Source organism: Aspergillus mulundensis (genome assembly GCF_003369625.1).
Source record: "Aspergillus mulundensis strain DSM 5745 chromosome Unknown scaffold_10, whole genome shotgun sequence".
NCBI lineage: Eukaryota > Fungi > Ascomycota > Eurotiomycetes > Eurotiales > Aspergillaceae > Aspergillus > Aspergillus mulundensis.
In genome coordinates this window covers 935,492-950,519 of record NW_020797898.1, presented here as the reverse complement: position 1 = coordinate 950,519, position 15,028 = coordinate 935,492, and the positions used below count along the sequence as shown (strand labels likewise).

General features: G+C 53.2%; 6 protein-coding genes across 6 annotated transcripts; 1 reads left to right on the top strand and 5 right to left on the bottom strand.

Annotated features, from left to right (window-relative positions):
- Nucleotides 1–701: 701 nt before the first annotated feature.
- On the bottom strand, nt 702–1,683 carry DSM5745_08699 (RTA1 domain-containing protein; the record flags this gene model as incomplete). The annotated part of the gene is made up of 2 exons (XM_026750715.1): nt 702–1,435; nt 1,512–1,683. 2 exons carry the CDS (start codon nt 1,681–1,683, stop codon nt 702–704), a joined length of 906 nt encoding a protein of 301 aa, XP_026600728.1.
- Nucleotides 1,684–3,470: 1,787 nt separating this feature from the next.
- DSM5745_08698 (putative MFS transporter) lies at nt 3,471–5,028 on the bottom strand (the record flags this gene model as incomplete). Its single annotated transcript, XM_026750714.1, has 2 exons — nt 3,471–4,812; nt 4,856–5,028. 2 exons carry the CDS (start codon nt 5,026–5,028, stop codon nt 3,471–3,473), a joined length of 1,515 nt encoding a protein of 504 aa, XP_026600727.1.
- A 1,601-nt stretch (nt 5,029–6,629) lies between these two features.
- DSM5745_08697 (Zn(II)2Cys6 transcription factor domain-containing protein) lies at nt 6,630–8,677 on the bottom strand (the record flags this gene model as incomplete). Its single annotated transcript, XM_026750713.1, has 6 exons — nt 6,630–7,403; nt 7,452–7,586; nt 7,635–8,095; nt 8,154–8,309; nt 8,364–8,523; nt 8,585–8,677. The coding sequence occupies 6 exons, from the start codon at nt 8,675–8,677 to the stop codon at nt 6,630–6,632; spliced, it is 1,779 nt and encodes a 592-aa protein (XP_026600726.1).
- Nucleotides 8,678–10,483: 1,806 nt separating this feature from the next.
- Nucleotides 10,484–11,317, top strand: DSM5745_08696 (esterase/lipase family protein; the record flags this gene model as incomplete). The annotated part of the gene is made up of 1 exon (XM_026750712.1): nt 10,484–11,317. The coding sequence occupies one exon, from the start codon at nt 10,484–10,486 to the stop codon at nt 11,315–11,317; it is 834 nt and encodes a 277-aa protein (XP_026600725.1).
- Nucleotides 11,318–11,381: 64 nt separating this feature from the next.
- On the bottom strand, nt 11,382–13,332 carry DSM5745_08695 (putative siderochrome-iron transporter; the record flags this gene model as incomplete). Its single annotated transcript, XM_026750711.1, has 4 exons — nt 11,382–11,451; nt 11,500–11,577; nt 11,630–11,646; nt 11,695–13,332. 4 exons carry the CDS (start codon nt 13,330–13,332, stop codon nt 11,382–11,384), a joined length of 1,803 nt encoding a protein of 600 aa, XP_026600724.1.
- Nucleotides 13,333–14,087: 755 nt separating this feature from the next.
- Nucleotides 14,088–14,972, bottom strand: DSM5745_08694 (uncharacterized protein; the record flags this gene model as incomplete). Its single annotated transcript, XM_026750710.1, has 1 exon — nt 14,088–14,972. One exon carries the CDS (start codon nt 14,970–14,972, stop codon nt 14,088–14,090), a length of 885 nt encoding a protein of 294 aa, XP_026600723.1.
- Between the last annotated feature and the right edge of the window lie 56 nt (nt 14,973–15,028).

Sequence of the window (15,028 nt, the reverse complement as noted above, 5' to 3'; positions counted from 1 at the left end):
TAGGCATGCGACGAGTCGGAATCGAGCCTTCTCAGGAATCTGCTTTTGGGCCTGGAGCTATTGGGTTGATTATCGGCTCGGGCCACCTTACCGGTATGCAAACTCGCCTTGCCCCTCAAGCCTTGCACGTGGAAAAGTTGTTGGTCATTTTCAGTTTCTTGATGGTTTATTATGTTTTGCTCCTCTAAATATTCACATGCACGAAGTCTGCTGATTTTTAACAAGCATGGGCAGGTAACTAGCGCAAATAGTTTCAGTACCTCAGTGCTCCTATTCACATCTCGAGGACTTGATTGCTGGCCATGCCCAATGGAAGTCTGGTATTGAGAGCTGCAAATTTGTAAGAATAGTATTTCTAAGAACATAAAAGCTATGTAGTAATAAAAATGATAAAATATGATCATAATACTCAATAAGACCTGTGAAATCCGCGCTGGTGGGAAACCACCAACTATTGAAGGGTAAATAAAGGGACAAAATCATCACCTGCGAATTGTCCTAAGCAGATCTCTGTACCTCGACCATGTTTCAATGTCTGTACAACACTCTTTCTCATCATCAAGTATCGTCTTACTGAAGTACAATAGAATATCCCCGACTATCAACATCCAACGAACGCCAAAGCCATGCCTGTTTACCTCTATATCAACCAATAAACCAACCCTCAACCAACCACGCCCCTCCGTCCACTGGAGACTGCCCTATGACTGGGACTGGGCCTGCAACTCCCTCAACGATGAGTCCAGCTCCAAGCTCTCAGCATCCCCCTTCCTCCCCATCCAACTTCCTCCAAGCACCCCAGACGGATGCCACACATTCATCACAACCATGACCAGAAACATCAACGCCGCGTCAAACACATACATAAACACCTCATGACTGATAAGATACCCATCATTCCCCTGAATATACTCGACAAGCCGGAAGACAGACCGCACAAGGATAAGCCCGCTGACGGTGTACAGGGCCAGCAGAACACTCTCCCAGCTCTGTCCCCGGAGAGTTCCGTTTGGCTTCTCTTCCGCGCCCGCCGTAGCGGTGGAGTTCCTCCGCATGCGACGATGAAACACGACACAAGTCACCGTGAAGAAGCCGAAAAACGCCAGCTGCACACCCAGTCCCGCGACGGTGACGTTCTCGCCTGTTTTATAGCTATCCACCGAGTTGGACCCAGCGGACATGATCCCCGCGCCTGCGACTTGCATTAGGAAAGCGAGGATATCACCAGTCACAAACACCTTCGTCGTCCATTTTACGGGTATGAGGGAGAGATGCTCGGAGTTCAGGAACGTGATGGGACGTCCCAGGACCATGTATATTGTTGCTGCGTAGAGCGGGGGCGCGAGGAGGATCAGGATGCCTTGGGTGGCGAAGAGGGGGACGGACTCGGGGTTGGTGTGCGTGGGGATGCGGATGGTGTAGCCGGTTATTTGGACTGGGATGGCGTTAGAGTAAGTTTGATACATTGGGAAAGGGGTAGGAGGTGGGCGGAGGGAGTGATGGGTGCGTACAGAGTCCTCCGATAACGAAGGGGGTGAAGTACCATGCTCGAGGTCGGGATTTCACGAGCTGGTGGATGTGGACGGCTGTTGTGGCTAGAAACAGAGCCGCGAATAGGCCGGCTGCTGCTTGGCTTGGGGAGTACCGGAAGAGCTCGAAGTCGATTGTGTCGTTGATGGCCATGGTTCTGGTTCAGTGTCCATAGGAAGGGGTATGTACAAGGGTAATGGGTGGACGGGTTCGATTAGCGTGTCAGTGGTTCAGTAAACATGGCAGAAAGACCGCCGCGATCTACCTATTTATATTCTGTTGGAAAATTCTGTAGATCCGGTGGGCATGTATAGATCTGAAGCTGAGGCTGAGGCCTCGCGGATACGCATACGCGATACTGTACGGCTCCCGCTACGGTTACGGCTACGAGGTGAACAACGCCTCAGCCACATTGCAGACCGACTTGAAGCTGCTAAACCTGAATGGGTTCAGGGGGCTTATTTGTCACAGAGTCAACAGCATCGTATAATACAGCGTAGACCCGGTTTGTTGCGTTGGACGTCTACTACATACCAACCGACCCAGCAAATGGTGGGCAACGAGATGCAAGTAAGCAAGGGCGCGTCGACTGCCATAGAACACAGCAGGAGAGATTGAAAGCAAGAAACTGACGGGACTCTGTGAATGCTAGATGGAGATGTATAAATCATTATTATCCAATCCAGTACCTGTCATCACAGAAATCGGTTCAAAATGGTTGAAAGAAGAGAAGAAAACCCCAAAAGAACTCAAAAGCAACTTAAACTATCTTCCCACCAGCAAGGAGATCCGAACTAAGTCCCAATTATCATCAGCAATGTCCACGCAAACCCTCATACCCTCATCAATAAACCATCCCACCGACCCAGGCCACGGTCGCAGAACGAAAGGTCAAAGTACTCACATCGTCCCCTGCAACACCGCAATCATCTCCTTCTGCTCCTGATTCCTCTTCCTCAACATCGCCAACTCCGAAGCGACATCTGCCTCCATCGCTATGCCAGTCCTACCCCTCCGACTCCGGCTCACAACCTCCTCATATGAAATCGCTCGCTGCTGAAACTTAAATGGACCTTTCCTGCTCGTTGTCAGCGCTGCCTTTCCAAACAGTCCGGAGTGCAGAGTAGAGATGAGAGGAGTAAAGAGGGAATGGGTGGTATGACGTCACACATCGTGGCCGAGGCAGGCCCACGCGGTCGCGCGGAAGTGGAGGGGAGCGAAGTGCGGGGTGTGGAGGTGGAGAATGGAGACAACACTACTCCGTGAGACTAGAAAATGGTGAAACATACTCAGCTAGATACCCGCAGGGCTTCGGGGACCTTGGATTCTGGGAGTTTGCGAGACGCGCTGGGATGGCGATTGAGAAGGGGCGTGAGCTTGAGCGGGAGCTTGAGAGGGAGCGGTGGAGGGTCGGGCGGGTGGCGTTCAGTGACATGGTGGCTTGATTCTTGTTCGCGCGGACACGCGGTTTCGGTGGATACGGATATAGATGGAACAGATGAATTGCCTGCTGATAGTGTATCTATAGGTGACTCGATAGCTAAGTTAATGAATGCGGTTTAGCATGGGCATTTGGGAGATCGGGATGGAGAGTATATATAGAGATGTCTCTTCTGCACGTGACCGATCGGGTATCCTTCCTTATGCGGCGGCGTCACAGAGATGATGCAGTGGGTATTGGAGGCGAACTAGAGCGAATCGAGAGGCGGATAAGCTCATGGGCACATTGGATTCGTTGAAGAATGCGGAGCAGAGTCCTCCGTCTGTCCGAGTGAGCCCTCCCCGGGTTCTTCCCCGCATTTGCCTCCGATAAGAGGATCGATGGTGATCAGGTCGCTTTGTTCGGCGGCGATAGGTACTTTCTACGCTAAAACTGAGGTGAAAAGTTGCAGGGACATCTGATTCTATTGCAGAGAAAAAAGGTTGTCGGCTATATACTCTCACAGTCCATACCGGAACCCGCTCTGCAGCTGCCTTGCAGCCGCGACATCAATGCCCTCTCTCGCCGCAATCTTCTGCAGCACCTTCTCGTCTTTCTCCGTCAGCACCGCGCTCACATCCTCGAACCGTTCCTGGCGCTTGTTCAGCGACTTCAGATGGAAGTACATGAACACCGCCATGATACCGCCAATCGCCTGAAGCGCAATGCAAACGCCCATTGCCGGACGATAGTATGGTAAATCAGCGTCGCGGTAAGTGAAAGGCGTCCAGATGCTAGCAGAGTTGCCGACGGAGTTGATGAATGCATAAGCGGCGGCACGCTTGGCCGGCGGACGGGGAATAGCACCCGCAACCCAAGAGTATACCGTGCCGTTCTGGGCGAAGACGAACACCATGAGGAAGAAGGAGAAGTAGCGGGGTCCGAAGCCGTCGGTCGTCATGAAGATGACGAAGCCTACGATCGTGATTGGAATCGGGTAGACGAAGAACCAGAAGCGCGATTGGTACCGGTCGGAGAGGTACGAGTGGGCCAGGGAGTAGGCGACCATAAAGATGTAGGGAGGCGCGACGAGGAGAAGGGAAATGGTTTTGTTGTAGCCGAGCGTGGCCGTGAGGGATGGAAAGAAGTTCTGGAACCCGCTGGCACCGGTGATGGCCATGTACGCGACGGCAAGCGCGTAGGTCTTGACGTCCGAAAAAGCCATTTTGAGACCCTTGATCTGGCTGCCTTTACCAGCTTCGTCGACGTCCGCCTGAGCGGCTTCGATGGCAAGGCGCTTGACGGCGACGTGCTTCATTTCCTCAGGGAGCAGGCGCCAGTTCTCGGGGAAGTCTGGGAGCACGACAGCGACGACTAGCCCGATGAAGACGGTAATGGAGCCTTCGATGATGTATAGCCATTGCCAGGCGGACAAGCCGCGGGCGCCCGCCAGGCCATCGAGGATACCAGCTGCGATGAGATTTCCGAAGGCTCCGCTGAGAAGAGAGCCGGAGTAGAAGATACTCATGCGGAGAGCCAGCTCCTTCTTGGTGTACCACTTCGAGAGATAGAACAGCACACCGGCAAAGAAGGGGGCTTCGACCAAGCCGAGAATAAAGCGACAGGCAACGATTCCACCGTAGTTTGTGACTTGGCTGGTAACCGCCGAAACCAAGCCCCAAGCCACGATAAAGAAGCCGAGATACCAAGACGGGCGGCCCATGTAGTTGAGGAGCAGGTTGGAGGGGACCTGCATGAGGACATAACCGACAAAGAGAATCGACAGGCCTATCTGGTATTGATCGCCGACCAACCCGAGGTCTTCTGGAAGGCCTTGCAGTTTGGCTGCAGGATAGTTGTTCCTGATATGTTAGCTAGAGTTAAAATATTGGCAGCCAAGCATACCTATCGATGTAATTCATGAGATAGACAAGAATTACCAACGGCATGACGATCGCGTCAATGCGCTTTCGGAGCTTCCTCTCAATCACCAGCTCCTCCGGCGAGAGCGAGGCAACATGGCCAACCTCTTCATCATGGGCAATATTGGCCTTTAGGGTGACAGGGTCGTCGGCCATCGTGAGATGTTGTGTGGAATGAGAATCAATGGAAGGGTATTGGATAAATGGCGCAAATGAGTCCGGGTTCCTCAAGTTTATATACCCTGAGGTCGCACAGCTATGGGTCGTGGAACGTCGGCATGACCGCGTCCTCCCCGAACAGGTTTCATTCTCGAGCAGCTAGCAGCTCAGCAGGTCTGGCGGACTCTGGGGTAGGAGCCACTGCGGCGCGCCACCAGAGTCCAAACGTTGACTGTAATTGGTTCCGCGCGACTCAACGTCGTCTTCTCGCAGTAAGTGGAGACAAGTCGTATTGAGGGTGCGGAGAAAGCCCGGGGGTGGGCCACGGAGACACGGGTGACCACTCACTCAACCAATTATTCAGACTCACACACCGGACCCTTGCAAGCCTATCCAACAGTTGCGCCAGCATGCTTCTTCTCCATTACGTGGGGGTCGGAGCATGTCCGTAGAGCGGAAAGAAGGTTTGATCGTCGAGTCCGCCACAGCTGCATCCCATGTAACTTGTCGGTCTGCACGACCCCCGCCTTTTTCCCGGGCTCGGTCCTCTGCAGCTTTTATTGGGTTGGGGCAGGGATGAAAACGGCCGTGGACTTTGGTTGGGTGCTTGATGACCGAAGAGGCCAAGTTAGTGTGTTGCACCCTAATCAAAAGGGTAATTCTCGTGCTCATCTTAGGCAGTCCGAGGAGTCAGTTTTGCCGCAGAACTGCCGACGTCAGAAAATGTTCCAAGAAGCCTATAAGCGTGTCCGATCAGGCCATCACTGACAGGAGTAGATCCTCGGCTCGCAGCATCTCCGGAGTTTGACAAGCAATCGTGCATGAAGCATCGGCTCCCAGCTCGGCATCTGCCAAGCTCTGCCCTGATCAGCAGACCGTTGAATGGCAGCATCCAGGCAAGGGGTCGATCTTTCGCAAAGAGGAGAAAAGCGATTGGCAAGAGCTGAGCCGTAACATGTCCTGAGAGCCAACAAGCCAGCCCAGCCATAATAGCCTAGCAGGCCTTATCCATGGAACAGATCATCTTGACCATAAGCATGCCAAGGTCCTCGGCATGCCGGAGGGGCCCAGATTGAGTTCGCGCTGCCCGTGCCTAGACCTTGTCGCGGCGAGAGTCCGATGTCCATGAAATGGGTTGTCTTTCGGCCGGTTGGATTGCGATGCGGAAGAATATGTATGTGGTCGGTAGTTGGCTGTGTTGACGAGGGGAGCGCTCTGACCACAGTCCGTTGTTGCAGATACAACGAAGTCTGTTGAGTGCTCGCCAACATTCTCGGGGCTGTTTCATCGGAGCATCTCCTGAAGGCAGTTAGCACCAATGTTTTTCACCCATTCCGCTAGATGCATGTTTGACTCCTCCGGGCTATACTACATGGGAACTTCATTCCCAACCATAAAAGCGTGAAACAATCCATGAGCGACTGAGATCAGGTAAAGACAACCGCATGTCATTTCAGATTCCAGCTGTTCTGACGTTGCGGGCGGATATATAAACGTCACTATAGACATGCCAACTTTTGAACCAGAATCCCGAACCTGATCTGAGCTAACTATTGGTCTTACCTATGAGCTGTCCTGTCGAAGAGCTCCACTGATCGCTAGGCGCCCACCGTGGAATGGGTAGCTCTGGGAGGGGAATTATGTCGCACGGAGAGCTCCTCCATACCGCTGCCCCAAAGGGCGAGTGAGTGACGTTTCTCCACCAGCTTCAAGACCTCCCAGAGGAATCTTCGTTCAGGACCACCGTCTGGAAAGGCTTCCCAAGCGACACGAACAGGAAACGCGAGTCGGTTGATCATATTACCGGGGGACTTGAGAATGTACCACTCAAGGCTGCGGCAGATTCCGCAGGCGAGTTGATACTGCTCCAGGGGTCCGACTCGATCTGTTGGCCGGGTGTCAACCGATGATAAGATCAGACGCGCGGTGTAGTAGATGCACATAGTTTGCGTCAGGAGTAGATCAGGGTATTCAAATTTTGTAGGCGTGATGACGGCTCCTGTGCGGAGGTCGCGACAGCGGAAAATGGGAAACTGGGCTGCGTCCTCTACCGCCGCGGGGACTTCTGCTGGTGGTCCGTCAGGATAGCCGTCTACAGAGTTTATTTTCCATAAGGTAAAGCGGTTGGTGAGATCGCCGACCCCATTCCACAACGCAATCTGCTTGACCGACTTTTCATGCGGACTGAGTATATTCAAGTCGATACCCGCTTGAAGGTCGTCGTACTGTGATAGAAAGCCTGGTATCTCAACCGCCAGATCAAGTAGATAGTGGAGGATGTTCTTCGGGGTTGTCCCAGCCGACCAAGGTACTGTCTTCCAGTTCTCTTGGGCGAGGAATGATGGCTTCCGGGCTGTGAACGATGCTGAAACCTACTATTTGTTAGGTTTGTCGAGTGAAAGGAAGGATTCTTAGCCTACCCAATATGGTCGGAGCTCGGTGAAGATGAGGTGCTCCACGCCATACATGTGGTTTTCGGGACCGCGATGCTGAATCAGACGTAATGCGCCCAGAACATGGGCTATCAGTGAAGCTTGGCCAGTACGTTCCACACTCTGCCATCATTTAGAAAGTGTCGTCGCATCAGAGAAATATAGAGATACCTCGAACGCCATTAACAAAACAACCGTGGCCAGTGTGGACTCTGCCTTGCTCCGCTCCGAGTCCAGCAAGGCTTCCTGCAGGCTTCGCAAAACCCGGGGGTAAGCAGAGAATCCTCTGACCTCGACGGTCTGGTTCTCGACGGAACGCCCGAAGAAGACCTGACTGACTGACTCGAAGGCATCGCGGAGGATAGGTGAGAACATTCGAATCTCGGCAGCCCGTCGTATCGCACCGGCCTCGCCAGCTTTCGCGTCGACTTCTGGACTAAAAGCGTCGACGAACCGTTCGATGAAAACGTCGAGCATTGAAGACGTCGAGTCCATGCGACAGATAGACCCGTAAGCAGAATCGCTTTCTTCGGACGCATCTCGGCTATATCTACGCGGGACCACCGACAGGTCTTGTTCCGCATTCTCGCCACGCACGCGGTCGGCGTTGACGTATTTTGTGCCACTGTATGCTGCTTATGGTATATCCGATCAGTCCATGTTGATATTGCCCTGTGGACCTTAACGTACATTCCATCCATGGTTCGGCGCGCTTGTCCCGGTGGCTCGATTGCCCTTGCCCTCTGATTTCGGCGATGAGACGGTCTACTACATCGTCGGAAGCAGTTCGGATCGTTTCGAAAAAGTTTCGCAGCTGTTTTAGGCGCCGTTGCGACGGACTCGAATCTATTGGATCAGTTTGTGTACGACGATTTATCGATAGCAGAAGAAAAGACTCACCTTCAATCCGCGAATTCAAGTCTCGAATCTCATTCCGCAAATTACGAATTTCATCGGCCTGGGATAGTGGCCGGAAATCTTCGCCAGGGGCAATGTCGTAGATGCAGTGCGACGGATACCCGTGCGTACAGCAAGCGTGGCATGGTTTCACGCGATCACACTATACGCGGTCAGACCGATTCGCCGAAGCCCTGGGACAAGCCTTTCCAAGGTAAACACACCTTGACCTTGCGAGTGCGACAGACTTTGCAAGACCTCGACTGACGAGAACCCGTGTTAGAGCTGGCTAGTCTTTTGGTAAGAGTTTCCGACATGAGCAGCGCCCGTCAGTGGTGGTCTAGCTCGTGAAGAATGAGCGTTGAATGGAAAAGGTAGGAAGCTTCATGCGAACAATCGACCAACGGGGGAGCGAAGCTGAGGCATTTGAGATCTGAGCGAGCAAAGCCGAGATCCTCTGGGGGCGTCCGCAGTTACACCAACGACAAGCCTGGCGGCAGGTGCGCACGGCCGGAGTGGCACTTTTGGTGGGGTGGGGTTTCGCCGTTAAGAGTGGGGATACGCTGCTGCAGCTGTGAACTGCCCAGCTGAGCATGCAAGTCAGATCCAATGTGCAGAGTTCCAAGACTGGGAGAATGAGTTCAAATTGCTGGACTCTCTGTTCCCAGGCTCAAGTTCCAACACCGAATCTTGAGAGAGGCGTCGGTGTCGCTTGACAGTTACGACGGAGGGCTACGGTATAGCCCGATTGGGCCTAGTGGCAATCCGACTCAGCCAGCCATCAACCCACGACGGCGATCGCGACAATCTGTCATCCTGGACTCGTCGAGTCGTCCGTTACCCAATCAAAGCCTTTGTTTACCTATTGCTTTCGTCCTAAGCCATATCAAAACCTGCTATGGAATACTGGGATGTGAGGCTAACAATGATAGGACTGGGGATCGTATGATCGGACGCACTTTGACAGCAGAGTTCATCGGCTCGAGCTGTAACCCTTCCGATCTATCCGCCTTCGATATTGAGTGGATACCAGGTGGATTCTACGATGCAAAGAATCAAGGCACGCTGTCGGTCGTTACGTGTATGAGTCCGTGATGCCCACAGCGATACTTGCGCTCGACCTCGTGCTATATCATCTGCCTGTCCTGCAACCTGACAAAACGCCGGAGGGCTGTCTTCAAGCTTCCTGAAACTTGGATATCATGGAACAGAACTATGGATGAGGGCCTCAGATGGCTTCCTTGCTGCCTCGACGTAGAAGGTCGGGCGATGCTTACCGCGCCTTGGTGGCGAATTCAATAGCGCTCGACACCCCTGTCACTGAGTAAACACCCAAGATGGATTATTGAGATGTTGCCAGGGTCGCAGGGGGACGAGCGAAATGTTTTCACCAGCAAACCCTGTCTTCCGAACCTCCGACGACAATAATCAAGCTGAGCTCGCATCTCAGCGCAGCCCTCGGCGGCCTGGTTGCTTCATGGAGACACGGCCGTGTCCTATTCTGGCTGCGAGCGTCAGACGGGTGAACAGCCCCACTGTGTCCGATGAGACTGTATTCGATGAACATTCTACGTCTGGATCTCAGTGGCCGTGGCGGCGAACCGCATTGCAATCTGACTCCGGTGACCCGAACTCATGGTTCCTTGATCTGATGGATATCCCAGTTACACAACATCTAGTTGACCTGTCAAGTCACGATTGACGAATCAAGCGCACGGGCGGGGATGGGCCTCTGTCAGAAATCGATAGTGTCTGTGTGAGCATTATTCAGGAATCAGGGCGCAGAACGGATCTGATTATTGACGATCATCATGAAGCCTCCACAAATGGCATCCACTCCATCAGCTGCAGAATCAGCTCCCTTCGTCTTTTCTCAACTTTGAGACTTTCACTTCATCTTCTTCTTCAGCTCTAATTATTCAATCCTTTATTTCCACGATCCTTTTGACTGCTTGTTTCAGCAGCGTCCATTCTTTCGTTCATTTGTTTCGAATTCGAACTATACGCTCCAGGACGACTACACGGTCATTTGCATCCACCATTATCACTCATTGGATCATTCTCTTTCATCCACAACCTCTTAATACAATAATCCTAATAACCGCAACCACCAAGCCACGACAATGCACCTCCAAATCCTCACAACCCTAACCCTAGCCCTATCCACCCTCACCACGGCCTCATCCGCCATAAACGACTTCAACTGCCGCCCCCAAAACAACAGCAACCCAGTCGTCTTCCTCCACGGCCTAGGCGCAACCTACTACGAAGACCTGAACCTCCTCCAAGCATTCCTCCAAACCCAAGGCTTCTGCACCTTCGCCGAAACCTACGGCGCATACGACGGGTTCCCGTTCGTCGGCGGCCTGCGCCCCCTCGCAGACTCCGCCAAGGAAATAGCAGCGTACATCAAGCGGGTGGCGCACGAGACAGGCGCAGACAAAGTCGATATCGTGGGCCACTCCGAGGGCGCAATGCAGTCTCTCTATGTGCCCAAGTTCGAGGACGGGGTCTCGGAGATCGTCGAGCGGATTGTGTCTATTGCGCCGCCGACGCGCGGGACCACGTTCATTGGCCTCTATAATCTGGCGTATATCCTTGGTGATGCGTCGCGGGAGATCATTGGCGGGCTCCTTCGTGCTGTTGGGTGTCCGGCGTGCGATGATCTGGGGCCTGACGGGGCTGCTGTGGAGCGGTTGAATGATGGGATGCCAATTGTGCAGGCGGGGAACAGGCTTACGGTCATTGCGTCGAAGTTTGATGAGATGGTTACGCCTACGTCGACGTCGTTTGTGCATGAGGACGGGGTGGAGAATGTTTGGGTGCAGGATTTGTGCCCGGATGATAGGATTGGGCATATTGGGGAGGCGTATGACTTGCATGTGTGGAATATTGTCAAGAATGCGCTGAGGGATCAGGTGGGGAAGAAGTTTACTTGTGTGCCTGCGCTTGGATAGCAGGCAGTTCATGGTCGTTCATTCATGGCTATCGTTGAATATTATATGGCGGAGACGTATTAGGTTAGATGTGAGACTTTTTCTCGTCGACTGAGTCTGACGATGGCGACTCTTGTACGAGGTTGTGTCCGTCGCTGGAGAGGTTAGCTGCATTTTGTAGGTAGATTCGAGAGCAGACATACCCGAGCTTCTTGTTAGGTAGAAGGAGAGACAAGAAGACGATTGGAACAGCAAAGGCTAGCGCTGCAATGGTGATGTACCTGCGAAAATCAGTATTCGTGTTTAGACATACACTGGGGGCAGGCCACAAACCCCATAACATCGGAATACTAGTATTTGTTAGCAGCTGACGTACGTATGGAAATTAGCTGACTTACAGCCTGATTGACAGCAGTTCGTTCAGCAGTCCCCCAGTCCGGCAACGTCCCCGTAATCGAATTATAAAGTCTCGTAAGCTGGTCTTCGCTGACGCCCGGGCCCAAATGCACTCGCAGCCGGCTCCGCAGCTGCCCAGTATATATAGCTCCCGCCACCGCTGATCCAATCCCATTGCCCAAGAAAGTACCAAGCATAACCAACGAAGTGACCTGGGCCAATTCAGCATGTGGGACAGATATCTGCGCCGCAACGATAATGATAGTTTCGATAATGCCGCTGCCGAGCCCTTGCACGAGCTGCACGGCAAAGAGTTCCCCGACAGAGCTCTCATTCGTGCGCAGGCGTACCATGACCCCATACCCAACCATTCGGACAACGGCGCCTGCTACGCCAATCCATTTGTACGTTCTGTATCGATACATTAGGAGCCCTGTTCCGATTCCACTTAACGCTTGGGCGACCCCGTTCGTGTAGGTCAGGAACTGGGCATCGCGAGGGGAAAAGTTGTGCGAGACCATGGACCAGACGAAGAGGTAGGTATGTGTTGCGCCGTATCCGATGTTGTCAATGCAGCCTAGAAGCACAGAGAGGACCACTGACATCGTCCGGAAGTAGCGCACCGGAACAATCGGGTGGCGCGCAAGATATTTTTCATATGGTACAAGCGAGACGAGAACTATTGCGCCCAGGACGATCAAGGCGTCAACCCAGGGTGTGGACCATCGGTCAGTCGCAGTAGCCGCGAGAGTAATGGGTATCAAAACCAATGCGAAGCCACCGCTGAGAAGCATTATACCGCCTAGGTCAATTCGAGAGCAGAAGCTGTAGATGGTGAGGCGCTCATTGAGAATGAGACCCACGTTCTTTGCGCGCCGCTGAAAGACCAGGAGAGTGATGATGATAAAGCTCGCGCAGAACGGCATCAAGATTGCGAACATGCCAATTCCCCAGCGCCAACCAATTCCGTGGACCACGCTGTCAACGATGAACGCGGAGACCCACGGCGTGACAAGAAACGGAATATAGAGAATGTTGTACGCGAACCCTCTCCAACGCATTGAGGAGAGATCCGAGACAATCGTGGAGTTGAGGATGGCCATCCCCGCCTGGCCGAGTGCGTAGAAGACATAGCCGCCAGCATAGGTGTCGAAAGACTTTGACGAGGCGCAGAGAATGTAGGAGAGGATATAGAAGGTGACAGTAATGATGTATGCTTCGCCTCGCCCGAGCACGTCTGATAACTTTGCAATAGGCGGCTTGCCGATAGCAGTGATAATGCTGGCGGCGGTGTTCAGGGTGGCCAGCATCCCGAGCTGGTTGAAGTCGGACGTCGCGAAGTTTCGATACGTCCCGACGGTTGAATTGTCGAGCTCGAAGATGATCATGATCATTGCCAACCCGGCGTACATGAAGTATTTGCCCTTCTTTCCACCAACAGCTTCGACAGCCTTGATTTTGGTAACACCAGCAACTTCCACGGGTTCATCTTGCGGCGGTTTCTCGTTGACTTCGAAATCCATGGCTTTCTCTGGGCATTGAGGCCAGGCTTTGTGAAATTCCTGCTTCATCTTTTCGACAGAGATCCCATCGCTAGACAGGGAGCACGTGGAGCTCCCAGCCCATACGTCATCCAACATGTTGAAGGCGCGAACATGCGATGATCAGGGAGAGGCTAGAACCTAGCGGTTGATCGATAGTCTGAGCACCGTCTGCTGGTGAGTAGAAAATTTGAGATGAGAGAAAGAAACTTGGAACAAGAGCAGATCAGATCAGGTCAAGTTAGCCACAGCGGGACTGGACTAGGAGGATCTAATGGCTGATCGCCGGCCACGGGCTGAAGACTCCACCGAGTCATTCGTCATCCATCCCATGGCCCGGTGCATCAAGATTTTGCACAGTTTCGATCTTTTGTACACGTCTATGGCACCGGCCTAGACGTTGCAGATCACACACTTCCAATCGGCAGCAGGTGAGCACGCGCTCCAGGAGGTCCATTGAGGCGGTGCGCGTGGAGAAACCCCTCATTGTACGCCCAATTGCGCTCTGCCTGGGCTCCTTGGCAATCCTGTGAAGACTCATGTTGTCTTAATCGGCATTCCCGAGGCCCAAGCGCTGCTTTGTTGGCAAGCACGAATACGTCCCTCAGATAAGCGGACGGGTATGATAAAGTGATCATAAAGTCTGGCTACGGCTCTGGCTTTGGCTCGGGCATCATCATCTCAGCCTTGATTCTCATGTTTGCCAGAGCTGAGCATTTATATGTACATTGATTACAACTTGACCACATGATTCGTGAAAAGTTCAAGAGCTGACAGTCCTTTGCCAGCGTTACACCGACAGACTTGCACGCCGAGTCCGAAACAAAGCCAGAACTGAGCTTGTGGCGTTTGTCTTACACAGCGGCCGCAGCGGCCCTTCGACCTCCTCGACGTCTCTTTCGCCGCGGTCGCTCGCGTGTCAAGGTCCTCCCCGCGGCAATTAGCTGTGTCACGCCGGTATGATAGGATGCTGGGAAGCCGGACCGAGATGCATTCCGGACCTCCGGTAAAACACCTATCCAGAGTCGCTCGCACCGTTCATAATCTGTGACAAGACGTGGCAGGTTTACTTCCAGCGATCCGAGAATTTTCGCAAACCGGTTGACAGTCTGCCCCCTGCGCTGGCGGGCGGCTTTGTATCTCCTTTCCGCAATGTCGGGGTTGACAAAGTTGCGTATATTTGAATTCAACCAGACACAGAATTCCGGCCACGTCCGTCTGTCCTCCGGCGTGAGTCGCACAAGCGCCCACTTCACAGCTATACCCTCGGACAGATGTCGGCACGCCTCGACCACCTTGTTGTCGTCGGTCGCGTAGTAGTGCGGCCATTCTGCAAAGTGCGTCTCCAGGCGACGCATAAGCTGCAGAAACTCTTTGCGGTGGATGCCGTGATACACCTTGGTCACGGGCAGCATAGGGGTGTGCTCTGGAAAAGCTAAGAGTCCATCCTCTTGCGCCAATGTCAACTCTGAGTCCGATCGCTTAAACCTTGGTTGTTCCGGTTCGAGGGCAACGACGGGGTAGCGTCCGAGGAAATGCGGAGGGTCAGGGTGCACGACGGGGTGTACGGCGGTGATCTGGGGTGGGATCTGTTGCGCATCGGCGAGTAATCGCTGCTCCTCAGCCAGCTGGTTCTGCAGTTCGATCAGAGCGCGTTGCTTGCGTAGGTTCGCCAGTTCCTCCTCCGCCTGTCGAATCTTCGCGTCCACGTCATCTTCCTGGAGTTGCATCAGTTCCATTGCGTCGCACAGATTGAAAGAATATTGAGGTAGTATTGAATTAGAAAGATAGTACG